Genomic DNA, 27,739 nt, shown 5'->3' with positions numbered 1-27,739 from the left:
GGCTCTGCAAGAAGCAAGGAGAAAGCAAAAGACAAGGACTGGTGGAGGGAACAATGGAAAGGAGGAGTGCAGAGACACACCCACCTCCATCAGGTCCGTCTCCATGTTGACAAGGATCAGCAGGACACTCACTAAAGCTAGAGTGGAAATGGTGTGTTGTTCTCCAGGACAAGCAATGGAGGACGGAGCTTAAGTTTTCCCAAACCGGAGCCTGGTGCAGCTCAGGCTGCTGCGACCAAGAGGCTGCTGCTGAAACCCAGATCCACAACACGCAGCAGATTAGTCAAGTCCTTGCTGGAGGCTTGTCCCCAAGGGTTAGGAGGGGACTCTGCATCACCCCTGTGGCCAGCACAACTGGGTCAGCACTGCACTGGATCCACTCGCCCACAGCCAGGGTGCTCCAGCAGACCAGGGTCCTTGCACCAGCTGGAGCTCCTGCCCAGGCTGCTGCAGCTCCCGGGACGTGGCAGGAAGGGGAAACAGTGAGGAACTGCAGACACCTGCTGAGCATAAGCAGTAAAAAAAGGCAGACATGCAGACAAGGGTAACCCATCAAAGCAAGTGAGTGTCAAAAGAAAAACCGACTAATAGAGGAGAAATAAAATGGAAAAATATATTTGATGTGTTGGAGAACTAAGGAGGGAAACAGAAGATGCAATAGCAAGGGAAAACCAAAGAGCAAATACCCCACAAGAAAAGTGGTGGAGACACCAGATGCAACAGGGAATGAGAGTGTGGGATGGAGAGAGAGGAGAAAGAAATTGCATTCAGAGCAGAAGAAAAAGAGAGTGACCTGGAAATTTATTCCAACAGCAGGAAGAGGCTGGGCTGTGCAATTTGGAGCTCATTGTTAGAGCCTGACCAACCTGCCAGCGAGGGTGGATCCAGAGGAGAGAAGGAATGCTTGGAGAAAGCTATGAGATGTGGGATACGAGGTGGAAATTTTCTAGTACGGAGTGGGAAGAAATCCACTGGTGATCTCTTATTTCATGACGAACAAAATAGTAAGATTTCCTCTGAAATTTAGATCACGAATGAACTAAAAATAGATTAATGGTGCAAAATAAAAGGAGAACAAAAAAGAAGTGAAGGATAGCAAACAGGACTGATGCCTATACTTAATAAGGGAGAAAGAGTGATCCAGACACTGGAACTGGCACACCTGACAGTCTGATGTTAATAGTATTCAATTAAAGAGTAACGCAGCACATGTACAGGAAATGGAAAGTGGGATAAAATATAGTCTATTATGTCTGACTAACCTGATAGTTAAAAAAAGCTTTCTATAAAGCATTAGGACCTGTGTGGACTCCAGGGAAGGAGCTGGGAACCTTGGGACCAACTGGGAACCTTGGTAGATGTTGGGGCAGAAACTATCACAGGAATTTCATGTGGGAAGGAGTGGTTAAGGTCAAGATGAAAGCAGAGCCTGGTGAAAGGGAGCATATCAGGACATGCAGAAGGTTACTACCGAGGTACTTTGTGGATGTTCTTATAAGTTGATTTCCTTATGGACTGGCACAAATATTAAGAGTACTGTAACAAAATCTGCTGGAGTCCAATGTTGTGGTGCATTGGCACAGTAAGAGAGTAGAGGAATGCTGCACCATAACAAAGGTGTGAAAGTCACCAGGAGTGTAGTTCTTTACTTCATTTGGGGGACTTTGTGAGCTGCAAGCACCTGAAGAAGAGTTATAGGAGTAATCAGCCACAGAGTAACTCTGAGCTGTCACTGCAAAGCAGGACTGAGAAGGGCGAATGCAACCCTGGCTGTATCCAGACGGGGAATTCTCATTGGGTGAGCACAATCTGTCTGGTCACCCATCTTCAGAAAGGGAACTTGAACAGCAGCATGGCCAGATGAGTTACCATGGCAGTAGATGCAGGGACAGGCTGGCTAGTAAGAAAATGCTGGAAAAACTTGTTTAAACTTAAATGTAATGGCTGAGAGGGAGATGATTGCTGTCTATGAATACATTGGAGCATAAATACCAGGGCAAGGACCTATGTGAGATAAAAGACAATGTTGGCACAGGAACAAATGGATATTAACTGGCTGTGCATCAATTTAAGCTGGAAATGAGAAGATGATTCCTGACAATTAGAATAGTCAATTCTGAAACTCTCTTCAGATCAGATGAGCACAAGCCAAAGCCCAGCCACTTTTTAAGATGAAGCTTGATAAGTCTGTGAAGATAACACATGATGAAGTGGTGCTGGAGACAGCATGCAGTCAGACTTAACGTGCTTCTGTCCTGTGTTACCAATGGTCGCAGTAGGTGTTGCAGTGTCACTGGGAAAAAAATGCGCATATGTGCCACTTGTTTATTGATCTGTAGTTGGTTGTTTCCTAAACATGTAAGACTGGAAGAGTCCACCTAAACCATCCAAGTTAAGGGCCTCCTGTTGACACTGAGCTCTTGTGAAGGCATATGCACCACTGCCTATGAGTGACCAGGAGGTTGTGCCTTGGCTACAGATGATGACACAGGCTTTGCTTGGCCTCTCTGCCCACCATGCTGCTGCTTTGCCTGCTAGGGTGGACCACAGCCACCTGGGGGATGCAAGAGGACTGGGAATCCCATTTGAAATAGATGTCAAGATGGCACTGGACTAGGACAGGATTGGCTCCACCTCATGAGCACCACAGAATCACAGAATCCCAGGATGGTTAGGGTGGGAAGGGACCTCTGGAGATCATCTAGTCCAACCCCCTGCCAAAGCAGGTTCCCCTAGAGCAGGTTGCACAGAGTCGTGTCCAGGTGGGTTTTGAGTATCTCCAGAGAAGGAGACTCCACAACCTCCCTGGGCAGCCTGTTCCAGTGCTGTCACCCTCAAAGTAAAGAAGTTTTTTTCTCATATTGAGATGGTGCCTCCAGTGTTTCAGTTTGTGCCCGTAAAGAAAGTAGAGGTCGGTGTGAGAGCAATGCCAGGGCCCTCTTCCCGCCACTTCCCTCAGGCCCTCACCACCACCCTCAAGCCAACCTTCCACAGCCCACCCAGACCCTGCCCAAACCCGCAGCCTTTTCCCAGCCATTTTCCACTTTTTCCCCCTCCTTTTGCTGCCCCTCCACCCCCTCGGCCTCCCCAGACAGCTGCCTCTTCCCTAAAAATCAGCCAAAACCGCCCCAAAACCCACCACCCCCCCACACCAAAATGTCAGGGCGCCGCGCAGCCCTGGCCCGTGAGGCGCTGCCCGCGTGGGCGTGGCTACGGAACGGGCGGGCCGCAGCGCCGCCGCCGATTGGGCTCGAGGGGGCGGAGGGCGGAGCTCTCCCCCCCGAGTCCAATCGGCAGCGGCGAGGGGGGAGGGCAGCCTTATTTAAGGGCGGGGGCGACCGTGGTGGCGGGCAGAGCGGGTGCGGCCGGTGGTGAGTGTGTGCGGCTGCGGGGGTGTTGCGTAGGCGTGCGGGGGGGGGGGGGGGGGGGGGGGGGGGGCGGCGAGCGAGCGAATCCACCCAGGGGGAGGTGGGTGCTGGACCCAGCACAGCCTGGTGGGGCTGCCTGGTCTTTCCTAGGGGTCCTCCCGGGTTATGGGGGGTTTTGGGAGGAGGTGTCTGAGCTTGGTGGTGGTTGGGGTTTGCTGTTGGTGTGTGCTGGAAGGGCTTTTGGGGTGGTTTGCTGAAGGTTGTTGCAGAGTAGGAGAATAGTGAGGTCTTTGTGGGGTTTAGCTGCTTTAGGACTGAAGCTTTGCCTGCCATGGATGGTGGGCCCTGCCCCGGTGAGGCCATGTGCTGGCTTGGCACCTGCTAAACAGCCTGCATGAGTGGAAGAGGATGGAGGAGGCTCCTGTGTGTGCCTGTGTCCCCATCACCTGGGATGCTCCAGGGTGTGGGAGGATGTGGGTGGTGTCCCCTTCACCAAAACTGCAGAGCGATGAGCCTGGGGAAGCTGTGGGTGGGATGGGTGTTGCGACATGTCCTTGGCAGGTGGTGAGGCTGGGTGTGGCTGCCACCAGGCAGGAAGGTGCTAGTGGGGGCTGTCACCCCACTGGAGGGGGGATAACTGTAATGGCAGTGTGGATCCTTGTGACAGGCCAGTGGTGTGCAAACCTGCCTGTGTCAGGAGGAGGAAGATAAGTGGAGTCTGGGCTGGGTTGTTGAAGTGACTTTTAAGAGCAGCAGAGCCCTGGTGGTGCAAGGAGCTGCGGTGCTCCCCAGAGCCCCTGGCCTGGTGCTGCTGCCCCAGAGCACCCTCCGGGGTACCCGGGGAAGGGTGCAGTTCCCTTCCCGCAGCTGGGCTGCTGTCCTTCAGGGCAGTCCTATGGCAGAGCCATCCCCTCTGCACTGTCTTGGTGCGGTGCTCGGGATGCTGTCCCGGCCTGCCAGGAGGGAGGACTGGCTCTCCTCACCGGCGGCGCGCCAGGGCACAGACACCCTGGCCTCTGTCACCCCCAGCCGTGCTGGGGCTGCCTCCCTGCTGCAGGCAGAGATGGGCCCTGAGCCAGGGGTTCGCTTCCTCTCCGGGTCAGATCTGGTGGCTGCACGACTTCAGGGAAGGGATCGGCATCGCTGTGTCCGTGCTGCTGGCCGGGCTGGGGGCAGCTCTGCGGCCGGTGCTGGCCTGTGCCTCAGGCAGGCCAGGGCTGGGGCTCGCTGGGAGGTGGCTTAACCCACCCACCCACCCCGCCAGTGACCTCGGCGGCGGCGCGGGGCCTCCTTGGGGCCAGCAGCGGCCCTTTCCCGTAGTCCCAGCCGGGCGGCCGCCCCGGGCCCGGCGGTGCAGGCCCCGCTGGCGGCAAGGCCGGCGCTCGGCCGGGCCGCGGCACCGCGCTTCCGGGGCCCGCAGCGGCGGTAGGCCCCGGCGGCGCCGCTCCCCGAGGCCGAGCTGGGACCCGCCCGCGCTTCCCGCGGGAGGGGCGACGGGAGGGGGGGGTCCCCGCGGGGCTCAGCGGGCCTGTGCGGGGGCCGCCTCGCAGCGGGTGGGAGGAAGGCCCGTGCGGGGCGCTGCCCGGGGCCCTGCCTGTGCTGGGCTGCCCGACCCGCTCCGCGCTGGCGCGGCCGCGGGGCGCGGCCCTGGCTGGGCGCTGCGGCGGTGCTGCACAGCTGAGGGGAGCCGTGGTGTGCCGGGGCTGCACCGCAGCAGGTCGAGAGCAGCCTCCGACAGCGGCGCTGGCCGCTCGTGGCCGGGGAGCTTTCTCCTACACGGCTCTCGGCATCAATGTACCATTGAGATGGCTCTGCCCTCCTCCTCCGGGCAGGGTGGCAGTACCAGGCCTCCCCCGCTGCTGCGACACAATGTTAGCTTTGAGTGCCGGCTCGTGTAGGTGCTCGGCCTCCCTCTGGCCCTTGCTCTGGAACGCGAGGAGGAGGAGGAGGTCCCTGTCACCCTCCTGGTGGCAGCAGTAGCCTGACTGCAAGCTCGCCTCAGACTGGTGTGTGGTCATGCACAGGGGTCTGCAGTTGTTGGGCAACTGCAGATTTAATAACCACGGCCAAAGGCTCATCTGATCTTCCACAGGCAGTACTGGACGTGGTCTGTAGGCCTCTTATGTAGCCCTGGTTCTCTCTTGTAATGAAGAGGCAGTTGGGAAAGATGCTGCTTTTTGATCTCTGCAACAGGCTAAATGAGACAGCATAAACACACAGGCATTGCGACAGGAGGGGAGGCTTTAGGAAGTGGCAGTCTTGGTGCCTGGCTGCTTCTTGCAGGGGGACTGTCAGGTGCTTTCCCTGTGACTGACCACCTGGGTTCTGAAGTCCTAAGGGCAAGAAGAAGTGAGGTGAATACCCCTTCCTACGCTTCGTGGGCAGTGTGGGATAACACTGGGCACTTTCCCTGCTAGTGCATTCCCTCAGAGCACGTTCCACTCTTGGAGGCCAGGATTGCCTGTGCAGCAGTGTGTCCATCCTGCTGTGCCACCCCAAATTGACCACCTTCTCTTTTGCCAGAATGCAGCCAGGGCAGATTCCTATCTGGATGGAGCTGACCTTCCCACCAGACCTGCTGGGCAGCTTCTTGAGGATGGTTTAGAGAGTCAAGCAGTTGGATGAGCCCTTGGGGCTTGGCTGAAACTGCTGTGTCGTATCCCTTTCCTAAGAAGCCCCTCTAGCTCATCGGTATGAGCTGCTACTGACAGCCTGTTCCTTTGAGAAGCAGCCTGATGCTAGCTGTTGCAGCATCTTCTTGCAGTGGGGATTAAGCCATACCACCCACACAGCCTGGGCCTCTGCAGTCCTGCCCTGTGTCATATTCTCACCTCTACTTCCTGAAAGTCTCGTAGATAGGGGATTGTATGGTCCTTCAGGGCAGAAATGTAATAGAGAAAGTACTGTTAAAACTGAGGTTAGGGGAGTAAAAACTCACTCTGACCTAGAGGTGTCTTTCACCATGTTTTGGAGGTGAAAATAAGTGAGTTTATTCAAGGTGCACAGTGTTTCCTTTCTCTCCTGGTGGAGAAAAGCTTTGCATCCCCAGGAAGTTCCGAAGCTGGTGTCAGAAGCTGTATTGCTGCATGCTTGGCTTGGCACTGTCCTTGAAGGTTACAGGTGAACGCTTTCCCCTCTTCTGTTGGGGGTACAGCACAGTGAATGCTCAGGCTGAGATGCTTCCTATAGGAAGCAGCTTACAGGAGATATTGGGAGTGGTGCCTGTGATGGCCCAAGAGAACTTTTGTGTTCCTGTACTTTTGATTGGATTTGTGCTAGCGTGTGCCCTACTGGCTGTCAGATGGTGGGAGTACTTGGGCTGGAAAGTCTGGTTCTTGCCAGTTGAACAGGTGAGACGGCCTGGGCTCCTGTAGGGAGGAGCTGGTCCCCAGGAGCCAGGGCTCTTCCTTGCAGGAGTTGTGGGGCTGCTGTTGCTCAGAGATGACAGGTTGTAGCTGCCACAGCCAGCTCCCCACCAGCAGGCCTGTGTCTGGATGCTCTCTGAGACTTTAGTGGCTTGGGGCTGGTGGAGGTGTTAACTGGTTCTTGATTTGCCTTAGCATCTCACAGGGTATTTAATTTCTGGTTGATTCTTTCCTGTGGGATGGATCAGGGTGGTAAGCTGTTGCTGTGGCAGCAAGTTCTCCAGCCTTGCTGCAAGGAATGCTCTTACCCTGTGGGTCAGATCAGCTAGCTTGCTTTCATGGTTTGTTAATAGATTTGCTCTGTATACATACAGAGTTATATCTTGTGTTGCTTCTATTTAACCCTAAGAGGGCTTCCCTGTCTTTACAGGACCAGCAGTAGGAGTAACAGCCCTGGCTTTGAGTGGTCCATCTACACCTGTGTGGAGATAATCAGGCCTAATGCTTATTTTTTTTGTGTGTGGAGGGCTGTGAACCCTGTTGAAGGTGGTATCAATTGAGTGTTAGGCCTGTTGGGATCTGTGGTGCTTCTACTGTGCTGCTGGCATCTGGCACCTCTAGCATTGCCAGTGAAAGTCCCTTTCCTTTTTAGAAGGTAGTTGTGTGACTGCACTGTTGCCTTGGCGCAGAGGGTAGTGGGGTCCAAAGCAGATGTCATGGTGAGTTCCAGGCAGTGACCCCTTGTCTCAATGAGAAGTGGCTCTGGGTTCACACCTGGGCTTCTTGACTGATCCAGTCAGAGCTATTCGAGGGATTTCAGGAGTCTCTTCCTTTCTGCATCTTGCTTTGTAGACTTGTAATGTCTGTCTTGTCTTGGTGTGCCTGTCCAGTTAATGCACAGCCCTGGATGGGACAGAACACAGTAATCATTACTGTGTCATAATTACAGACACTGCTGTGGGCACAGAGGTGAAGCCTTGTAGTGAGACACTTGCATAATGATTAAAACAGCAGAGATGAATGCTCTGGTACTGTCTGCCCCACCTCCAGATAGGAGTGCTCTGTAGCCCTCTGCTAGAGGGCTTTGGAAGGGTTGACCTATATCTAGAAGCAGGAGTCAGAAGCCAGCCCTGCTTGGACTAACCCTGCCTAGTTCTGTCCTTCCTGAGTGCTCTCCTGTGCACCCTGGGGGACTGCTGGGTGCCATCATTTCAGAGAGGGAGCCCAGCCACCTCCAGGTCTTTCTCCCCTCACCTAGTGCTGTGTGAGGGAGTGGACACAGCTCAGTGTGATTAGCTTGGAAAGGAAATACATTATTTTCCACTTCTGGAGGTATCTCGCCCTCTGTTTCTTTTCTTCCTTTTCACTTCTTTACTCCTTTGTTCCTTGCAATGTCAGACTTTCTGCCTAATGTTGCCTCTTCCCTGCCTTTTCCCTGACTGCTCTCATCTGTACTGATACCAGTGCCCTGAATATGCAGCCACCAGTGCTGAATGTGATAAGGAGTAAGACTACTGTAACAGCTTGCCTGATCAGCTTGGGGTGGTGCTGTCCCTGGAAAAAAAACCAGTGTGTGCTGTGCATATAGACCTTTTACTGCAAGTTATGCTCTTGTGGGACCTTGAAGTCTGATTACCTGCTTGATTTTTTTGTGCAAGGTCACCAGTACCTTATTGCAATGGGTGTGCTCCTTCACCTGAAAGCTTGCAGGGTGCCACACTGACTACACAGGCTCTGTAGAGCTTGCCTGCTAATCTGGGAGTCTCTTCTTGCTCTCCCTGCTTCCAGTGAGCATGGGAAGGGGACAGCTTCATCTCTTTATAGGATGCTATCCAAAGGCCTCAGGGCTTTGCAGCTATTGCATGAGGTAGTGGTAGGGTATTAACACACTTGGTGAAGATGGGGGAACTCCTCAACTTCAGACAGGTCACTGCCTGCCACTTGGAGCCAGTGTGCTGGGGCAGCACCCAGCCAGTGTGACTCCCACACCAGCTGCAACAGCAGCTCTTACAAGAGCTGTTACGTGTCAAGGGTTTCAGAGTTTGCATCCCTTCTCTGTGAACAGAGTCCTCCTATACTGACTTCAGAGTATGTGGATGCAGAGCATATGCTACCAGGCTGTTAGCCATGTCCTTTAATAGTCAGCATGAAGTAGCTGTGCCACAGGAAGTGTCAAATAGATGTGATTCAAGTAGGAAAACTTATCTGGCGGTGTTAGCATGCAATTTCCCTGTAGACTTTGTAGCTATGTCATGAGCTGAGAGTTCTGGGACTAGTTGTCCTCAAACTCTGATCAGTCTGTCCAGAGTCCTCAGCCAAGATGCCAGGCCAGGAGAGCTCTACTTTCCTGCTCTGTCCTCATCTGCTGGTATGGCTTTCCACACTTGAAACATAGTGGCTTGTGCTCTGCTGCCAGACTGGTCTCATGTGCCCTGTAAGCTAGTGCGCAGGCATCTCTTTAGGCTGTGATTTTTCTCCTGAGGGGAAAAACATGACTTCACTAGCATGTGGACTATAGTGTCTTAACTGAATCTTCAGTGAGGTGGCCGAAATTGTTACCAGTAATGCAGGTGTACTTGAATACAGCTCTCCTGTTGAGTGCTTTCTGCTGCATGTGCTTGAGCTGGTGTCCCAAGCTGCTGTGTGTGAAGTGAGAGTGCACTGGCTGGTTACAGGCCCCTCTCCCTTTCACCTGGGCACAGAGCAGCAGAAGGAGGGAATCCAAATCCAGTTCTCTCTGCTTCATGGTAAACTCCAGTCTTGGAGCGATTCTACTGCAGAGTTCATAAAGAACAGGATGCTGCTGCTGCTTGGGGCTGGCCAGGCTCCTTTTCCCCTTGCCTTGCTGCTCCTGTGTTGTTCAGGGCAGACATGGTTTTGTGCTCCTTGTCTTGCTGGATTCACTTGTGTGTAAGCACAGGAAAGCTGCTGGAGCTGTGACTGACAGCTCTTGGTGATGGTTTGAGATTCCAGCATCAGTGTGTGCTGTGTGCAGCCCTGTCTGTGCCTGGTCTGGGGCCACCAGGCCCTGGGTTAGTCAGTCCCAGTCTTCCACAGTGATGGCTACTGCTGGCAGATGTTTCTGAACAACAGGTCCCCATAGCTCTGCTGGGAAATATGCTCCCTGGGTGCACAGAGCTGTGTGCAGGCCTTGCTGGACCCTGCAATGACTTTCTGGAGCTCCAGGAAGCTGGGCAGGTGCTGTGGTGAGGAGCTGGGGGAGGAAGATGCCTCTTCCTGAGAGGCTGTGGAGCTCAGAGGTGCATCAGGCAGCAAGCCTTACTGCCAGCTTGTAAGTCAGAGATGAGGGTTGGTTTGGTCTCTGGCCAGCTGGGTATCTCCTGACCTTTGAGGGTTGGTACTCCCTTGGGAGCCCCAGAGGGACCAGACCTGCTTTAGCTGGTTCAGCAAGGGCCCTGTGCCAGCTCTGCTTGGAGTGGCAGCTCTGTGGCCACCTACCAGACTGTTATGGTGCTGCCTGTAATTAAACTCGAGGGGAGATTAGGGTGGCTTGCTTTCTCGCTTATTACAGGACTGATTTCTGACTCAGATGCTGATGGGGTAGGAGTGTTGGGTGTTGGATGGCTGGGGCTGAGTCTTGCTTGCAGATGGCTGCTATGTGGGGAGAGATATGCACCCTGCGAAGCTGTTAACAAAACTAACTGGGTTGAGCTCTGGTATGTCAGCATCATGGTTCACAATGCTGTGATCTGACTGCTCTTGGGCTGCTGGGGCTGGTTATAAAGGGCCTTGCTGTTCTTGCTGAAGTTGCACTAATTAGCTGTAGAGCTTGTTGGAAATACGCAGTCTACACATTGCTTGGTGTAAGCAAGTATCTAATCCTTGATGTTGGTTACTGGGGCAGAATGTGGCCTGGTACTCTGGCTTGCAGATGATGGGAACTTTCTCCCTGAGATGGGGAGGTGATACTGTTGGTAAGAGGTGGAAGGAGAGGTGTCGTGAGGTCTCTAGGTATTGTGCGGAGTGTCTTTGGGCCCCAAGGGTTACTGGTGCTTTGGGATGCTTGGACCTGTTTGCTTGACTTCAGCTGTTCAAAGCTCAGCTTTGAGCTCCTCCCAGGTCCTTGCCCAAGAGGATCAGGATCCAGGAGGAATCAGAGTATCTCCCCTGCGCAGAGCAGACAGGTACCAACTGAGCTGTATGTGCCTGTAGTGTGTGATGTGTGGTGTAGCATGGAGGGCAGCAAGAGCAGATGCCTGGCTGCGTGGTGAACCTCTCTCAGTGCAGGGGGCCATCAAGTACTGGTGTTGTGCACAGAGGAGATAGCAGGAGAGAGAGTTCAGGTTCCCAGACACCTACTGCTCTGCACTGGAAAACCTCTGCTTGCAGCAGAAAGACTGGCATGGAGCCACCATGGCTCAGGCAGGCCAGTGCACTTTGCATCCTCCTGCTTAGTGAAGGTAATGCTTGGGCCTGCTCTACAATTCCTCCTTTGCAGCTCAGCTGCCAACACCCCAAGGCCAGTGGCTGGGCCTTGGGAGACAGAGGAGGGTGAGACATACCTGCATGCGCTCTCTGAGCAAGGCACACTTCAGCTTGTCTAATGCAGGACCATGTAGTGTGCCAGTGTGGATACCAGGTCTTGCAAAGACATGAAGACCTCAAGGGTTCTCTAGAGATGCAGTTGCTCTGTTAGCTGAATACAGCAGGATGTTGTTCTGCTTAGGGAAGCTGTGGAAAAAACAAAGGTCCTCTTCATAAGTGCCTGTGGTATAATCCTGCCCTGGTAGAAGTCCTGGTGCTTGCCCAGAGCTCATGTTCAGGACAAGTCCAATGCCTCCCCTTGCCCTGTGGCTTGTATATGGCTGTAGGAGTGCTGGAGGTGCTTCATCACAAGACGCAGCAGTAGGAGGGACTTGTTGCTGTTCACAGTAGTGGGGACTTCTGTGCTAGTGCTGGGTTGAAGTGGGCTTCTCCCACTGTTTGGGGGGATAGTTGTCTGGGTTCAGGGCTACTGCCAGGACAACCATGTCTGCTGTGTGCTCTGTGCGGCCTTCAGCAGGTCTGTCAGGGCAAAGCTGCAGTGTGAGTCTTCTCACCTGAGTCCCCAGTGTCCTGGGACCCCACATTGTTTTGAGCTGGGGTCCTAGTTGACCAGTGGTGCTGGAGCCTTGCTGGCGTTGGGGTCAGCAAAGTAATCTGTAGTGCCTGAGCTCAAGTGTTTCCCTGCAGTGTGAGATGTAGCTCTGAGTGGGTGACTGATACTATCTTCTCATCCTAGTCTGCCCACAATAGGCAAGCGTTCCGCAGGAGTTCTGTCTGTGCCCTGGACCTGTAGTAAGGCTGACTCATTCAGCTTGATTAGGTAAACACAGAGCTTGAATAGTCGGGTACCTGTGCTGGGAACTAACTCTTGAGGGCTCCTCAATCTAGCAAATAAAGGTGTAGCTGGATGTAGTGGCTGAAAGCTGAAACTAGACAGACAAGTTTGGAGCTCGCTCTTAGCTATTAAAGCAACATAAAGCTCAGCAGCTTTCAGGACTTGTACTTACTGCATTCCCCCCAGCTGGAGCCTTCAGTGGCTCTCAAGGATGCTGTAGTTCCTGCTACGCTTTTCTGGCCTCTGCTGCATGTGAAGAGTGGATAATCTTGACAGTGTCCAGGACCTTAAATATTACTTGTATCACGGTGATACTAGAAGTGAGTGTTACTTGCTATTAAACCCCTTAAGCTTGGGTTGGGAAGGTGAGCATCTGTTCTGCTGCTTGTGCCTCTGAGGTGTGGGGATCAGTCCTGAGTGGGCTTTGCCCTGTTGCAGCAGCTGCCTCCCAGGTGGTGTGAGGAACCACCTTCTGTGCTTTCTGAAGCACAGCAAAATTTCTCGGGCTCTGTCCCTGGAGTGTGTGCTGTATAGGTCGCTCTGGAGCCTTGCTTGGAGGAGTGGGTACTTTGGGGGGTGGGGGTGAAGGGGGAGACCTGTTCCACCCCAGTGCTCTTGCAGAGAGGTTGGGTGGTGCTCCCTGGTTTGGGGGAGCACAGAGGGTATGTTCGGGCAGGCACAGAGCCAGCACTGTTGCTGCACTAAAGTGATTTGCAGAGAATGGTGAGCCAGAACCGTGTGTGCCAGGCCCCTGTGAAGATTGCTGCCAGTGAAGTGTCATCTATGTGCTTGGTAGCACGGCACGGGTGGTGTCTGCTGCTGTCCTGCCTGGGTCCCAGCTAGAGCAAAGAGCACTTCGCTGAGCTCTTCCTCTTGCAGCAAAGCTGAAGGAGAAATGCTGGTGCTGGCTGGTGAGGGCTTGAGGTGGCAGTGGCTGCTGGATACTCCCAGCTGGGACTTTAGTGGGAAGAAGGTTACTCTGGTTTCAGCCTCTGGGCTGCTGGTCTGGGAGAGGCTGTGTGCTTCCTGGTGGTGGCAGCAATAAAACTCCTGGGGAGACTGGGCTGGGGACCCATTTCCCCAGGCCTGTGTGTGGGTAGTGATTCCTGTGCACCTCCCTGGAGGAAGGGGTAGGTGGAGAGTCTGGTAGCAGCTGTGGGGAATGCATCCCTCGCAGGTGGGTGAGTCAAGTGCAGCTGGGCCTGTGCTCTGCCTCCCTTCCTGCTGCGTTGGTGTCCTGTAGGCTGGGGAGAGGTTGGGAAGCACAGGGAGCTGGGTGAGGGTGTTTCAAACTTGCCTGCAGCAGCAAGAGCCTGAGCCCTTTCTGGTCTTCTGGAGAGCATCTGTCTGGTTTGCTGCCTGGTGTATGCTCATAGTGAGGCTGAGTGAGTGTGGGGAGTGCCAGTCCTCTCCTGCATCTTTCTCCCCTAACTGGGGATACTGTCCCTTCTTTGGAAGAGTAGTGGAAATGTCATTGCCAAGCAGGATGCACCAAGCCTATGAGGTGCTGGGTTGTGGGGTGGTAGCTCTTGTCAAGGAGGGTTTTGTGCAAGGATGTGAAACCAGGAACCCTGAGATCAGAAACTGGTGTCTGTTTCTGAACTGATGGCTTTCTTTCCTCATGCAGTGGGTCTGCCAGTGATGCTGTGTTGCTTCTCTGGTGGGGATCAGTGGGCAGGAGCCCAAAGCTGATCATAAAGGCACTGCTCTGTGGAGAGTGTGGGTGAGCTCTGCATCTCTCTTGAAGACCTTGCACCATGGTCAGGCAGACCAGTGTGCTGGGTGGGTATGGCTGGCAAGGTCGATGGCAACATCATGGTGGTTGTGGGTGATAATCATAGAATTGTTTTGGTTGGACAAGACCTCTAAGGTCATCAAGTCCAACCATTCATCTAGCACTGTCAAGTCTGCTGCTAAACCACTACTAAAATAATGTTGGAGCCTGTACAGCAGGAGCAAGACTAAGGGGCTGGACATATGGTGCAGAGGTTGGAAGCTTTCCTAGCTGGCTTGAAATGTTAGGATCCTGCCTTGGAAGGACTGCTGGTGGTGGATGGTGGGGTTCTCAGCAGAGCTGGGGGGACAGGGACAGGCTTAGTGAGAAGTGAGCAGTGTATGGCTCAACTGGAGTTGTGGATGATGGTGTGTGATCAGCTGAGAGCAATGCTGGCCAGATACATGTGACTGTACCTCTGAAGCTGTGCCTGAAATCTGCTGATCTGCAGGGCTGTGCTCTGCAGGCTGCCCTCCTGTGAAAACAGCTGCCTGATCTGCCCTTCCTCTCCACAGAGATACTGCCACCACCATGGAGGGGATTGTGACCATATATCAGGACTTCATGAAGAAAGCAGGTGAGTGTTTGGCTCTGCCCAGCTGTAGGGCAGGTGGCACTACCTGCCTCTGCCACAGGCACAGCAGGGTGGTCTGTCATCCCTGAAGCAGTCTGGATCTAGCTGCATCCTGCCTCTGCCCTGATGTAGATGCAGCTCTGGGGTTTTTTTGGGGGCTGCCTGTTATGAGGTTGGTTGCCTCAGTGCCTGTGCAGGCCCCTTTGGGGCACTTGTGCCCTCCTGGGCAGAGGGTCTCCAGGCTGCCCTGCAGTGGGGCTTCAGGCTGTACCTTACTGAGTTTGCCTGGCTTCACCAGCCTCTGCTCCCAGACTGCCCCCCGACCTGCACTCCTGTCCTAGGAGAACAGGATTGCTATGTCCTTGCCTGCACTCTGGCAGTAGCATTGCTGGCAGCAGACTGGGGTGAGGATGCTAACTGCCCTGCACCGTGGCTCTCTCTGCAGACCCCCGCATCGCTGATTATCCACTGATGCAGTCCCCGTTTCTTGTAATGGGCATCCTTCTGGCATATGTCTACTTTGTACTATCCTTGGGTCCCCGGCTAATGGCCAACAGGAAGCCTTTAAACCTGAAGAAGTTCATGGTGCTATACAACTTCTTTCTGGTGGGACTCTCACTTTACATAGTCTATGAGGTGAGTTGTTGGCAGTAGGCTTTGTGTGGCATGTATAAAGCAGTCCCTGCAGGCTGTGTGCGTGATTGGGAGCCCTTTTTCAAGGTATTCCCTGCCCTTCTGTGCAGGGCTTGGGAAGTGCAGTGGGTGATGTGTTGGGTCTCACCCTGGTGATGCTCTTGTTCCAGTTCCTGATGGCAGGGTGGCTTACTGGGTACACCTGGCGATGTGACCCTGTGGACTTCTCGCAGGACCCCAAGGCCCTCAGGGTGAGTTCTCGTCCCTCTCAATAAGTAAGGATGGCCTTTAGCAGTTGTGTTTGGACAGCAAGGTCAGAGCTACCTGCCTCTCTTGAGGCAGAGGACTTAACAGTCCCTGGTTCTTGGTTTCACCCCAGGGTTACTGTATGGAGACCTTGGTCACTGGGCATGTTCAGGCTGAGGTGGGTCTCTAATGTTAACCTGTTCTGTTACAGATGGTCAGTGTTGCTTGGCTCTTTGTCTTCTCCAAGTTCATTGAACTGACGGACACGGTGAGTGAGTTACTGAGGAGGCCTTGTCACTACTTGCTGGGCAGGGAGCTGGGGCCCAGTGTACTTGGGGTAGGTGCTTTCTTCAGCTCTTCCAGCCTGACCTGGCAGTGATTCTGTCTGACATCACTGCCAAGGAGGCCACTCTTGGCATGTTATAGCTCTGGAAGCTGTGGGGTGACCTAATGTGTGGTGGCAGTGAGCTTGGAGACAGGGGGAAGCGTCACTGAGATCAGACACTGTGAATTAGTGGCCCAGCCTGTTCCAGCTGCTCCTAGGGCTGCAGGTCCTTGATGCTGTTGGGCTCTCATTGCAGGTGATCTTTGTTCTGCGGAAGAAGAATGAACAGGTCACATTCCTGCACCTCTTCCACCACTCTGTTCTGCCTTGGAGCTGGTGGTGGGGAGCAAGGTTTGGTCCAGGTAAGATGGAAACTGTCTGGGTGCACAGCTTGGGGAAAGGGTGGGGTTAGCCCCAGCATGCTGAGAAGGTTTTTTTTTTTTTTGGCCCTGCTGGGCTCCTAGGAGCTCCTTGTAGCACTAACTGCTGTGGAGGATTGACTTATGCTAATGAAAATATGTCTTAACAGGGGGAATGGGCTCATTCCATGCCATGATCAATTCCATGGTGCATGTTGTCATGTACTTCTACTATGGGCTCTCAGCAGCGGGACCTGCCTTTCAGAAGTACCTGTGGTGGAAGAAGCACATCACGGCCATCCAGCTTGTGAGTCTGTGCTGTGGAGCAGAGTGTGTGCCCTCAGCCTCTGATGTGAGGGGCAGGCCAGCCCTTTTACCTGTGAAAGGTGCAGCCAGCAGCTGTAGCTGTCTCTTCTGCAGACTCTCACTCAGTTTCTAGCAGCTCTGGCCCACTGTGTGCCTCTGATAGCCCTAACAGCCTGGTTAGGGCATGAGTGCTGCTCAGCCTGCTGCCCCTGGGCTGCAGCCATGTTGGGAGGGTGAGAGGCACACGCTGCCTTGAGGCTTGTGCCTGCCTCTTCCAGCTGCTGCTGACTGCACATCACCATAAGGACCTCCACTTCAGAGTGGGAAAGGAGCCTATTAGTTTCATTTAGAAAGAAGGTCTTCAGTGGGATCCCTGACTCTGCTCCTGTGAATAACTTGTCCCTGCTCTGACTTGCTTGCAGGCACAGTTTGTGATTGTTTCCGTCCACATCTCCCAGTATTACTTCATGCCCAGCTGCCAGTACCAGTTCCCCATCTTTATCCACCTCATCTGGATTTATGGGACCATCTTCTTCATCCTCTTCTCCAACTTTTGGTACCAGTCCTACACCAAGGGCAAACGGTTGCCCAGGGTGGCTCAGCAAGCAGCCCAGCACAACGGTAGCAGCATCCATGAGAATGGCACTGTCACCAACAGCAAGGTCAAAGCCAACTAGAGGGCAAGGCCCTCCCAGAGCCAATGAGAGCCCCAGGGCAGAGGCAGCTGGGACCTGTTCCCCTGCTCCTGGGTGCCACTAGCCAAGTCAAGTGCCTACAGACTGTTGTACCCCTGTGCCCAGCCCTGCTGTCCTCTGTCTGCATGCCCGGCCCCTCTGCTCTGAGCAGCCATGGGCAACTTCTCCTGCTCCTGGGAGGGCTTGTGCTGTTTCTCAGTGTTGCTGAGCAGAGAGGCAGCTGCCTGCATCACAGCTGTGGGGCTGCAGTCCCATTCCAGTGTTTCCAAAGGAACTTCCCCCAAGTGCCTACATCTGGCCCTTCAGCCTGGGGGCCACTTCCTTCTGAGTAGGACCAAAAGAAGAGACCGGTCCCTATCCTGGTGCCCTCTCCTCTTCCCTGTCTCATCAGAGCCTGTGTGGATGAGCAGACTTGTCCCTGGTTGCTTGCTGCTGCCAGCTCAAGCGTGAGTGCTCCTGATCTACCATGCCTTATGCCACCTTGTTCCGTGCCACAGTGCTGCATGTCTCTTCTGGTCCCTATGTGCCCAGGTGGGGGGTCCTGCCCTGCTGTATACGTGCTCAGGTGTGGCTGTGGAGAATGTAGGGGCAGTGCGGATGGGACTCGAGGGCCCAGACCTGCCAGTCTGCCCAGTACAGTACATATGCCCTGTGCCTAGTACATAGCCGGGGTTGTGACAGCCTGAAATGCCTCCCCCTCACAATAAGCCCAGGTTGCCTTGCCTTTCTGTGCCTGGGCTGGGTGCTCAGAGTGTGCTTTAGCCACACTTACCTGGTCCTCTGTGGCAGCTGGTGGCTTGCTCCAGAGTGAGGGAGGCCAAGCTCAGCCTTGCCTTGGACCACTTCCATTCCTGCAAACTCAAGACTTGAGCAATAATTGCCCCTAGAATCAGCTCCTGGGCTCTCCTGCTTGGGACCAGCCCTGCTCTGGCCCAGCATGAGCACAGCAGAGGATGGTTGTATTGTGCCCTGCTGTGGTGTAACAGTGAGCACCTCTTGCCTCTGTGGGTCTGGCTGGGCTTGGGTGAAGGTGTACTCTGCCCTACAGCAGGGCAATGCAGCAGCTCTCCTGGGCCTGGTGCCCATCACCTGCTCTGGCTGTAACCAAAACCATGCTGGTGGCCTTGAGGATGAGGTGAAGGAGCCTGGCCCTGTCAGATTGGGCTGCTCTTCTATCACAAATAAACAAACAGAAGGAGAGATGTCTCTGCCCTCTTGTTTTTCCTGGCTTACTGTGCTCAGAAGCTGTTCCAGGTGTGTGGTCCTGCCCAGTGTGGGTGGAGGCAGGGCTGGGAGAAGCAGCTGGTGTAGCAGATCTGTGCATTAGGGGGAGAGGGCGATAGCAGTGTGCTGATGGAGCAGATGGTAGATTGTTTCCAAGTGCTTTGGTAGAGCAGTGTTCAGGGCAGGAAATGTGTCAAGGCCCCTCTTGTGAAAGTGGTTCTGCCCTGTGAAAGAATGTCTGGGGTGGAGCATGGGTGTGGGCTGGGACCTGGGCCAGCTGACCAGGAGGAGCTGCTGCTGCTTTTCAGAAATCCTGGGGAGCTGAGGCGTGGCAGAGCAGGGACTAGAGATGCTGGAAACCCAGGTGATGGGGAAACAGCAGTCTGTTGCATCTGGCATGTACTGAAGCCGAAGCTGCTGCCATGTGTGAGTGCCCCTGCAGCGTGGGTCTGTGCAGAACACAGATGCAGCTGGTCAGAGGGAGGCTTATGTTGCTGCTGCCTTGCTCTTGCTTCAGCAGTGCATCCTCCTGGCTGGGCTCTGCCCTCTCTCCCACCTGAGGCAGTCTGGCCTCCCTTCAGTGCTGTTGTGGTGCAGTGCTGCCTTCCCCAGCACCTTGTGACCGGGGCCCTCCTGAGCAGCGAGGCTGGCCTAGGTGCTGACTCAAGCCTGGGAAGAGGGGTGGGTTGCTGGCTGGGCTGTGAGCGCATTAGACCAGCTGGCCTCCAGAAGCTGAGTTTCACTGTAGGCTTGGTTGGGGTGTGGGATGGCTTTAGTGCATGTCCAGCCAAAGCCCTAGAGCAGGGCTTGGTGTGAGGGAAAGCTCTGCTGATCCTACCTGAGCTGCTGTACACCTCAAGACCATGCTCTGAAAAGCGGGAAAACCTCCTGAAGTGAGTGAGCTGAACTGGAGTGATCAATATGTGGGCATCACCCTGTTTTACAAGGCTCAGTGCACTTGTATGTATGAAGCCTTAAAACGGGATCTGGCTGCTGCACTGTGTAGTGTTCTCCCAGTTCTTGCTGCTTCTCTGTGGGCAAGGACTGGCAGGAGAGCTTGCGCTGGTTCCTGCTGCAGTGTATAACATTAATTCAGTGCTCAGAAGTCACCACTTCAGGAGCTGCAGGTGACAGACCAGCTGAGATGGAGCTTTTCCCATCTAGCCTCCTTCTTCTCCCCCCCGCTGGCTCTTGGTAAAGGCAGGACTGTCTTTGCTTTTGCCCAAAATAGTAACAATACTTTAAACTACTTACGCTTGGTATTTTAAAATGGCCTGTTCCCTACGTGTGCTGTGCTCTCCCTTCCTCCAATTGTTCCTGTTAGCTGTCATCTTTCCAGGGGCTGGTAATTTATACCCTGTCATGGTCAGTCCAGGCTTCTGCTCCAAGCTGAATTCACACCTTATATGGCAGTGTTTCCTGGGCCTGCTGGGTCAGCGCCCAGCTCCTTCCTTTGCTCCTCCTCTTTCCAGGGGTGTAGGACCAGTATAGGGCCAAAGGAAGATGCTGCAATATCATCACCTTCCAGTAATGCTCAGAGGACTTTCAAGGGGTGTATAATGCACAGGCTAGGGGGGGGGTGTGTGCAGGAGAGAGGCAAGACAGGCTCTGTCTGAGAAAGATAAAGTGCTATTACATGGGAATGAAGAAACTACACCAGCTTTCAGGCATGTAAAGCCTTCCTTCCAGGGTCAGGAACCACTGGAAGCCTTAATCTGCTGTGGGGCTGCAGAGCAAGTCTGTGCTAAGTCCTAGCATTAAGCTGCAGGGGTGTGGGGCGGGGCTTCTACCACCACAGCCAAACCTTGTGTGTGGGTTCCTGCCCCCTTCCCCATTAGATCCAGCTGCTGCCCTAGGATTTGCTTCTGAAGAGGAAGGAGAGCAGCCTCTTCTTCCCTGGACCTCCCCTGCTCTTCCCCAGGTGGCTAAAGGGGGGTGCACCAACTGCCCCCCGGGGAGGGTGCTGGGCTCAGCTGCTGCAAGCTGCTTTTTTGAGACTGTGCCCCCCCATCTCAGCAGTAGGTGTGGGGCTGCTGTGGTGGCTGCGGGGTGCACACTGGCTGGCCTTGGCCCAGCACAAGTTGGTGCCAACACTGCCCACCTCTGAAGGCTCCAGCTGGCTTAAAGCTCAGGAGGCAGAGCAGGAGCCTGGTACCAGGTATAGCGTGGTACTGTGCTAAGAGGAAGGTGAAAACTGTTAATAATAATAATCCACCCTGAGCTAATCACAGGCTGATGGGAGGCACAGGCTTTGTTGAGCTGCTTTGCACAGGCCAAGGTGCTAATCAGCTGTGCAGTGTCCCCGGCAGCCCCTGGCTGCGCTGGTGCAGCTGAAGGACAGGCTGGATGGGTCTGGTGCAGCCCTACAACCTCAGACACCATGGCTCCAGCATGCAGAACAGCGTGGCAGCTGTGGCCCTGCTGGCTCTTGCTTGGGTAAAGGCTCAGATATATTCCCCACAAGTTGAACCAGCACAACTCAGCCTGGAAAAAAAAATGCATTGTCTTAAGTGCTGGGGAATGGAGTTCTAGCAAATGTCAGCTGTGCCCTGCTGCCTGCTTCTGAGTGCAGCCTCAGCTTGGCGCCAGGGCTTCCCCTCAGCAGGAGGGGGGACAGGGATCAGGGCTGCGGGAGGAATATATGACTAAGGGCTGTGCACCGTTGATGGTGCTTTGGGAGTCTCCTGCATGTCTCTAAGCTGGCTGTGGCAATGTAAACTAACCTTTTGTTTTGTGTCAGGCTTCGTGCCATTGCCAGCCCCTTTCTGGCCGTTGGGGTGATTACAGCTGTTGCTCTATGTTTCCAGCCCCTGCCCCCCCTTTTTTTTCCCGTAGCTTTTGGCTCCTAAATTCAGTACTAAACTCACTGCAAAAATAGCTCTTCTACCCTAGCAGCGTAAGAGCAGGCAGTGTTGGCTGCAGCACAGAGGCTGCGTGTAGCAGAACAAGACTGACTGCTGTGTGCAGGTGACACCACAGCTCAGACTGCAAGGACAAGCCCCCAGACTGCTCTGGCATGGGTGGTCACTGCTGGTAGTTGCCTGCAGAGGCACAGTAAGGGCCACCTGGCCAGAGGCAGGACACAGCTGAAGCTGGGGCCACAGACATACTGTGCTTTCAATTGAGCCTTGCTCCTCCCCACCCCAGCTGGCACCAAAACAGGCAGCAGCTGGGCAGTTTAGAGCGGGTTCACAGCACTGTAGAAACTGATGCAAGTCAGGGATACTTCCTCCTAGCCCCACTGCAGGGATGGAGCCCCGGGAAGGGTCAGTTTTGACACGCTCTGATCAGGGATAGAGGGCTAGGAAGGCACCCAGGCTCTAAGCCTTTATTCTAAAAGAAACCCAAGAGCACAGACATTGCTATAGAGGCCCTCTGTGTCCCCCAACGCTTTCCTTTCTCTTACCAGAGCCAGGACACCAGAACCACGATCCTGATTTGTGTTTGAGAAAGTTAAGAGGTACAAAGAAGGCAGGGTTTTCCTAGTAGAGCTTTGCTGGAGGAGGGGCCACGTGGGGACTTCTCCAGACACAGGCTCAACAGCTGCTTTCTTAGTGTTGCAAGCAGTAGGGTCTTTCAGTGCTACAGCTTGCCCCAAGGGAGCTGCACTTGTGGTCAGCATTAAGATGTGGCAGGTGACACCCCTGCCTTAGCTGGGACAGAAGCAGCAGTAGAGCCCTTGCACACCATCCTCCTCCTCCCAGGAGTTCAGGGCTGTGCTAGGCTCAGGCTGCCTGCAAACTGGCCCTAAAGAACAAGAGCTCCACCCCTTGCCCAGATCCCACACCTCAGGGAGTAGTGGCTTAGTTCTGTAAGCCAGGGCCTTGCCTTCCATCAAACTCCATACAACAGTCAAACAAAAGCAATTTATTAACATTTAAAATACTGTACAGTGCATAAGCCAGATTCCCCCCCTCCCCACAACAGCCCTGGGCACTCAGCGGATGCCCTGGAGAACGATGCTGCTTTTGGCACTGTTTGCCTTCTCTTTCTCCTTCTTCTTTATGGGGTCCATCTCAAAACAGCGCCAGAGCCGCAGCGTTTCATCAGCAGCTGCTGAGGCCACAGTTGCACCATCAGGGCTCATCGTCAGGTTCAAGACTCTGGCAGTGTGACCTGAGGAGGTGTGCAGTGAGGGCTGGGCTGATCACCCTGCAATGGTCAAGTTTCTCCCATATGCCCCATGAGCCCCACGAGCTTGCATAGCTGTTTCCACACCATGCTGTGGCAGCATGCATTTCTTCAGCAGCGCACAGGAGTGCCTCCCTCAGTAGCATGTCCCTAGACACCATTCTACATCAGTGATGCTCCAGGCTAGGCCACCAGTTTGCTCAAACCAAGGATTAAATCTGCCTTCAGCTTCCAGCAGGCCCTCCCTTCCCAAGGCAAAGGACCCAGCCTACCTCGCAGCTCAGTGACCTTGGCCATTGTTGGATACTTCCATATAACCAGCTGATTCTGTGCGAAGCCATGGCCTGAAATGAACTCCTTGTAGTTTGTTGACCACAGGATAGAACAGACCTGGGAAGAGGTAGTAATGCAGGTAAGACAAACTGCTTGTGCTGATGCTCACCACCCAGATATGAACATGGTTCCCTCCTTTCCCAGGCCTCTGGGCCTCAGGAGCCAGCAGCTCTGTAGAGGTGTCCTGCCAAAAGGTGGTGTCACCAAGCCAATGTTCTTTTCTCACCTGGGAATGGGTATCAAGAGTACTAAGGCAGGCGCCAGAACACACATTCCAGATGCGGATATGTCTGTCACTAGTCCCACCTCCAGTGGCTAGAATATTTGACTGCCACGGACACCACGCCACAGCCTGAAATAAAAGGGTTAATTCTAAGACACATGAAGCAACCTGTGCACAGCCAGGGCTGCATGGCTGCCTTGCAGAGACATGTGCCCACACCTCACCCACAGCAGGCCTCTGCTCACCTTGACAGCACCCTGGTGCTGAGTGAAGGTCTGTAGAGGAGCAAAGTCTCCACTGTCACCCTGGGTGCATGGCCAGATGTTCACCAGGTTGTCATTGCCACCACTGGCGAGGTAGCGGCCATCAAGAGACCACTTGAGTCCACACACCTCCTGCGTGTGGCCAGCCAGTGTGGCCACGTGATGCTCAGCCACTCTGACATCATGGTGGTGGATGTGGCCAGTCCGTGCCCCACTGCAGAGAGAAGGCTTGCAGGGTCAGGCTGGCACATATTTTCACCAAAATCCATTTTTGTGCTGTTGCAAGACTGCCATACCTGCCACTGGGTTTCAACCAGCGTTACCAGCATCGCTGGCCTGTGCGTGAGCAGAGCAGCCCCAGCAGTGCTTCACAACTTCAGCACAAAGGGCGAGAGAGGAGAGGCCTTCTGCCCACAGCCCCAACAGAACAGGCTGAGTAAGAATCCCAAGCCAGGACAGAAACCCCTCTCTGCCATCCCTGACCTGTAGTGCTCACAGATCTAGGATAGGAATCTGCAACAGCTGGACACTGCCCTTTGCCCACCCCCACCCACTGCTTTACCTGGAGAGGATGTAGCTGTTCCAGCTGAGGGACCCCACACGGGAAGAATGGCTGGTCATATTCCGGAGACGTTTCTGCTGCTGTATGTCCCATAGCTAGAGAGGCAGAGCAATAAGTTCTCCAGAGGATGAGGAAACCCAGCCCTGTGTCTTTGCCCTGGGAACCTCGCTGCACAGGCTCTGGCATTCAACCTTGTCAGTGTGAGAGCAGAGATCAACTTGTATCTCAGGCCTACAGAACAGAAGGTAACTCCAGGTGCCAGAAAACCCCAAAACTAAACTCTCCCTTGCTGCTGTAGTTGGTCACTGGCCGTTGCTGGATGTGGACATTTCCACCCCACACCAGTCAAGACAAGTCAGAGTGCATTGCATCCTTTTTGTGCTAGCCAAGCCTTTGTCCCAAGGCCCCACAGCTCCAGCAATCCCTAGACAACACCTCTAGTTTTACTCCTGCACTCACCTGGACCTCAGCATTACTTGTGCCAACAGCAAGGTAGTTGCCTTCTTTAATCCATGACACAGAGGAAACGTAATCATCTGGATGCTCCATCTGCAGCAGCTGGATAATCTCTCCAGAGGTGTGATTCCACAGATAGACAGAGTTGTCCAGAGCCACTGCCAGGAAGTTCTGAGTGCTCCAGTCAATGAGATTCAGATCTACAATTTGGAAGAGCAATGCAGGTCACCGCTGCACTTACTCAGAAAGCCCTGCCCTTCACCAGTGCTGATACCAGATCTTCCGCCTGCACCAGGTGTGTGTGTGCACACACACACATACAGGTAAGGGGCAGACTTCTGGGTGTCACCATGCCCAGCTGGTGGGGTCAGGTAGGTCTGATCCAAGTCACCTACAACACAGCACTCTGGACCGCTGTTCCTGTAAGGCTACACAGGGACACTCCAGAGGTAGTCTGTGCCAGCCTGGGTGCATAAGATACTGGAACAGCCCAGTTAGAGCTCCAGTTCCTCAGACAACACCATCCTAGGAACTGCACTGCAGTGCATAATGATCTCAATGCTCAACACTCAACATTGCAGCCTACTTACAATAGTCATTGCGGATCTCTGGCGCATCCAGGATCCGGTCTGGCATTGAGGGAATGTATCTGCCATTCTTCTTGCTGGATCCAGGTGTCACTTTCTGACTGTAGAGCACTTTCAGGTTATTCTGATAGCCTGTGTGCAGAAGAACAGGTTTGTTAACCTGAGTTACTGTTTCTCCCCAGCTGAGTGCTGCTCACCCAACTAGAAATCCTTTCCAGTGAAAATGAAGTCCTGAGAGAAGAGAGAGGCTCAGAACAGCGCAGTGTGCTAACATCACTGACAGTATGAACTGCTGAACCAGGGTGGGCTCCGATTCCCTCATTCACAGGAACAAGTCTAACTGACAAGCCCTTGGTTTTCTGTATCCCGTTATGTTTAGTGACAGTTCAGCTACAAAGTGCACAGCAGAGAGTCTGAAGCTTTTGCAGGCCTCAGGAAGGTTTGCCACCTGCAGTACAAGAGAACAACCGGCAGTCATTTCAACTTTTGTAAATAAATGCGCTGTAGCGGTTATGCAGCCCCTCAGCCTCGAGTAATGTAAGGAGGGAGACTCCAGTATGCATAGGAGCTCTGAGAAGAAGCCAGTTGATCTCTGCCATGTCCACACACAGGGCCTCTATGTTGCTGTTCCCCTGCCCAGATCTCTCCAGCCCAGTCGACTCACACAGACCCTCTATCATACCTTCTGGAGCGTTCTGTGGCTTTCCACTGAGGCGGAGGATCTTTGCCTCTTCTATATCAAAGCCATTCAGATTCACTGCCCAGGCTTTCTGTTGCTCCTACAGAGACAAACCACCCTCAGTGAGATGCATTTGAAACACAAAGCCCATGCAGAGCATACACCTAAGCCCCCTTTCTCCTAGAATCAGGAGGTGTACAGCTATGCTGTGGGAGTCAGCTACAGACAGGCAGCTCAAAGCAGTTTTTCCTCAGACACTGGCACACTGTCCTGATCACATTTTCATACATAAGAGTGGCAAATTCAGTGTCTCATTGCCAGTGGGGAAAGCCACAGCCACAAGGGACCAAATGCTTCATAAACAAATTTCAGAACACAGCATACACATTCCAGAATAGCTCCCCACGTACATATTGTCCTAGAATAGCTACCACCAGCAGTTTTCACTGCACAGGCTCACAGCTTTGTGACTCTGTAGCCTGCTGTATTTTAAAGCCTCATTGGCCTGAAGTTGAATTTTGCTATCAGAAGCGGCACAGGCTAGAGTGAGTGGAAGCAGAGGTGTAAGGCTCTATGCTCTTCCCTGTGCCTAGGGAAACATCCCTACAGAGCAGCTATGCTCAGGCTCCTGTGTACCCATTCTGTTCGTAGGCTCTAGAGCTTCCATCTCATCCCAGGCTCCTGAAGCCCAGAGCTGGAAGCAGTGATGGCTGGGGCTGTCAGCCCCCTGTGCCCACTTGATAGAACTTACAGTTTGCTTCTCTGTAAAAGAGCAGGAAGGATTAGGTGTTTGGTAGTGATCACTGTAGTAATTGCAACCTAGCAACATGCTCACCTTCTTGGTAGGGGATACTTCAGCAGGGTCATTCTCTTTGGTTAGGAGGAAATTGGCCATCTCCATCTGCATAGCGCTTCGGTTGGGAATGTAGCGATCCCCCCCGGCCTTTGTTGGGGTGCTCTGGATTTTGGATCCAGATTTACCTGCATTCACATGCATAAATATTGTTTTACAGCTATTGAACAGCCTATATTTGAGCTTTCAAGAGACAGCAAACCCAGCACTCTTCCATATCACACCTACCACCATCACACCTTCCAGACAAGCAGGACTCATGACATCCAGTCACAACTAACTCACATTTCTGCCCTGCCTGTATAATGGCACTAAGCTCTGGTTAGGGACTGCCAGGAGACAACTCCTTGGGTCTTGGGCAACAATTCCAGAGCTCACAGATAAGGGGAGGATGCAAAAATACTGTCACAGCATGTAAAGCTGCCAGCAGACAGTCCTACCCACACTTGTCCCAACACCCAGCTGTGTCAGCAAGGCTCAGCCGGGGGGTCAGCAGTTCACCCAGCCCCAGTGCACAGAGCTCTGCCCAACCTCATGCTGGGGAGGAGAAGGTGGGTGACTCCCAACCGTGTAACCCACCTCCCACTGCCTGACCCGCAGGCGGGCGAGGGCAACCCGGCACAGAGCCCCGGGCCCCGCGGCTGCAGGCAGACAGCCCGGGCAGCTCTCCCCCCACCCGACCTACGCCGCCGCTCACCGGGTGTCCTGGACGGCGTCTTGCTGCAGCTGTGCGAGCGATTGGCCGGCTTCATGGGCGACATGCCGGCGGGGCTGCGCCCGGGGCCGCCGCTCTCCTTGGCCTTGCGCTGCCACCGCGCGGGCGGCGCGTTAGGGATCGGCGTGTCCAGCTTGAGCAGCCCGTGCAGGTCCGCCTCGAACACGAACTGCGCCATGCCTCTGCGGGGGGACGGCGTCAGCCGAGCCTCGCGCAGGAGGCGCCGGCCGGGCTGCAGCCCTTCTCCGCCGGGCACCCCCCAGGCCGCGCCTCAGAGCCCTCTCCACCACCGGGCACCCCCCAGGCCGCGCCTCAGCGCCCTCTCCACCACCGGGCAGCCCCCAGGCCGCGCCTCAGCGCCCTCTCCACCACCGGGCACCCCCCCATCCCCGACCGCTCCCCAGGGGCCGCTTCACCACAACCTCCCCCCCGCCCAAAGCCGCGCCTCGAGGTCCCCCTCACCACCAGTGTCTCTCTCATGTTCCCCAAGCTCCTCCCGGCCCACCCGGCCGCCCCTCACCTCCGCCTTGCGGCCGACGCCCGCATCGCCCAGCGCCGCGGCATCATTTAAACCCCTCACGGCCGCTCCTCCCGTTGGCCGTTTCAAACCCAACCGCCGCGCGCTGCCCTGGCGACCAGCGTGCGCCGCGCCGTGATTGGCTGGGTACTGGGCGGGGCGGGGCTGTCCCCGCCGGGCGGCTGCGCGTGCCGCTAGCGGGTGGCGGGG

General features: G+C 54.5%; 2 protein-coding genes across 3 annotated transcripts; one reads left to right on the top strand and one right to left on the bottom strand.

Moving 5' to 3' along the window:
- Positions 1–14,330: 14,330 nt before the first annotated feature.
- ELOVL1 (ELOVL fatty acid elongase 1) lies at positions 14,331–18,180 on the top strand. The gene is made up of 7 exons (XM_068406322.1): positions 14,331–14,425; positions 14,868–15,058; positions 15,226–15,306; positions 15,513–15,569; positions 15,883–15,988; positions 16,156–16,292; positions 16,714–18,180. The coding sequence occupies exons 1-7, from the start codon at positions 14,380–14,382 to the stop codon at positions 16,966–16,968; spliced, it is 873 nt and encodes a 290-aa protein (XP_068262423.1). The 5' UTR covers positions 14,331–14,379; the 3' UTR covers positions 16,969–18,180.
- Positions 18,181–22,080: 3,900 nt separating this feature from the next.
- CDC20 (cell division cycle 20) lies at positions 22,081–27,695 on the bottom strand. 2 transcript variants are annotated; one of them, XM_068406132.1, is made up of 11 exons: positions 27,475–27,695; positions 26,995–27,194; positions 26,280–26,425; positions 25,448–25,544; positions 24,769–24,897; positions 24,182–24,378; positions 23,723–23,817; positions 23,143–23,374; positions 22,901–23,026; positions 22,614–22,731; positions 22,081–22,326 (listed from the first exon to the last, which is right to left on the bottom strand). In XM_068406132.1, the coding sequence occupies exons 2-11, from the start codon at positions 27,188–27,190 to the stop codon at positions 22,148–22,150; spliced, it is 1,515 nt and encodes a 504-aa protein (XP_068262233.1). In that variant the 5' UTR covers positions 27,191–27,194; positions 27,475–27,695; the 3' UTR covers positions 22,081–22,147. The 2 variants fall into 2 exon arrangements, with proteins under 2 accessions (XP_068262233.1, XP_068262231.1); XM_068406130.1 differs by having other exon boundaries at positions 27,533–27,695.
- Between the last annotated feature and the right edge of the window lie 44 nt (positions 27,696–27,739).

Source organism: Nyctibius grandis, chromosome 8 (genome assembly GCF_013368605.1).
Source record: "Nyctibius grandis isolate bNycGra1 chromosome 8, bNycGra1.pri, whole genome shotgun sequence".
NCBI classification, from domain to species: Eukaryota; Metazoa; Chordata; class Aves; order Nyctibiiformes; family Nyctibiidae; genus Nyctibius; species Nyctibius grandis.
The sequence above is the reverse complement of the archived record's forward strand: the minus strand, read 5'-3'. Positions and strand labels throughout refer to the sequence as shown.

What these genes read in the sequence shown, in the direction of transcription:
- ELOVL1 (XM_068406322.1), top strand. Translation starts at nt 14,380, where the DNA reads ATGGAGGGGATTGTGACCATATATCAGGACTTCATGAAGAAAGCAG. An exon ending in CACTTTACATAGTCTATGAG is followed by an intron (nt 15,059 to 15,225) that starts GTGAGTTGTTGG and finishes CTCTTGTTCCAG; the next exon opens with TTCCTGATGGCAGGGTGGCT. An exon ending in AGGACCCCAAGGCCCTCAGG is followed by an intron (nt 15,307 to 15,512) that starts GTGAGTTCTCGT and finishes GTTCTGTTACAG; the next exon opens with ATGGTCAGTGTTGCTTGGCT.
- CDC20 (XM_068406130.1), bottom strand. Translation starts at nt 27,579, where the DNA reads ATGATGCCGCGGCGCTGGGCGATGCGGGCGTCGGCCGCAAGGCGGAG. An exon ending in GCGTCGGCCGCAAGGCGGAG is followed by an intron (nt 27,195 to 27,532) that starts GTGAGGGGCGGC and finishes GTCCCCCCGCAG; the next exon opens with AGGCATGGCGCAGTTCGTGT. An exon ending in CTCTTGATACCCATTCCCAG is followed by an intron (nt 22,732 to 22,900) that starts GTGAGAAAAGAA and finishes ACCTCTTCCCAG; the next exon opens with GTCTGTTCTATCCTGTGGTC.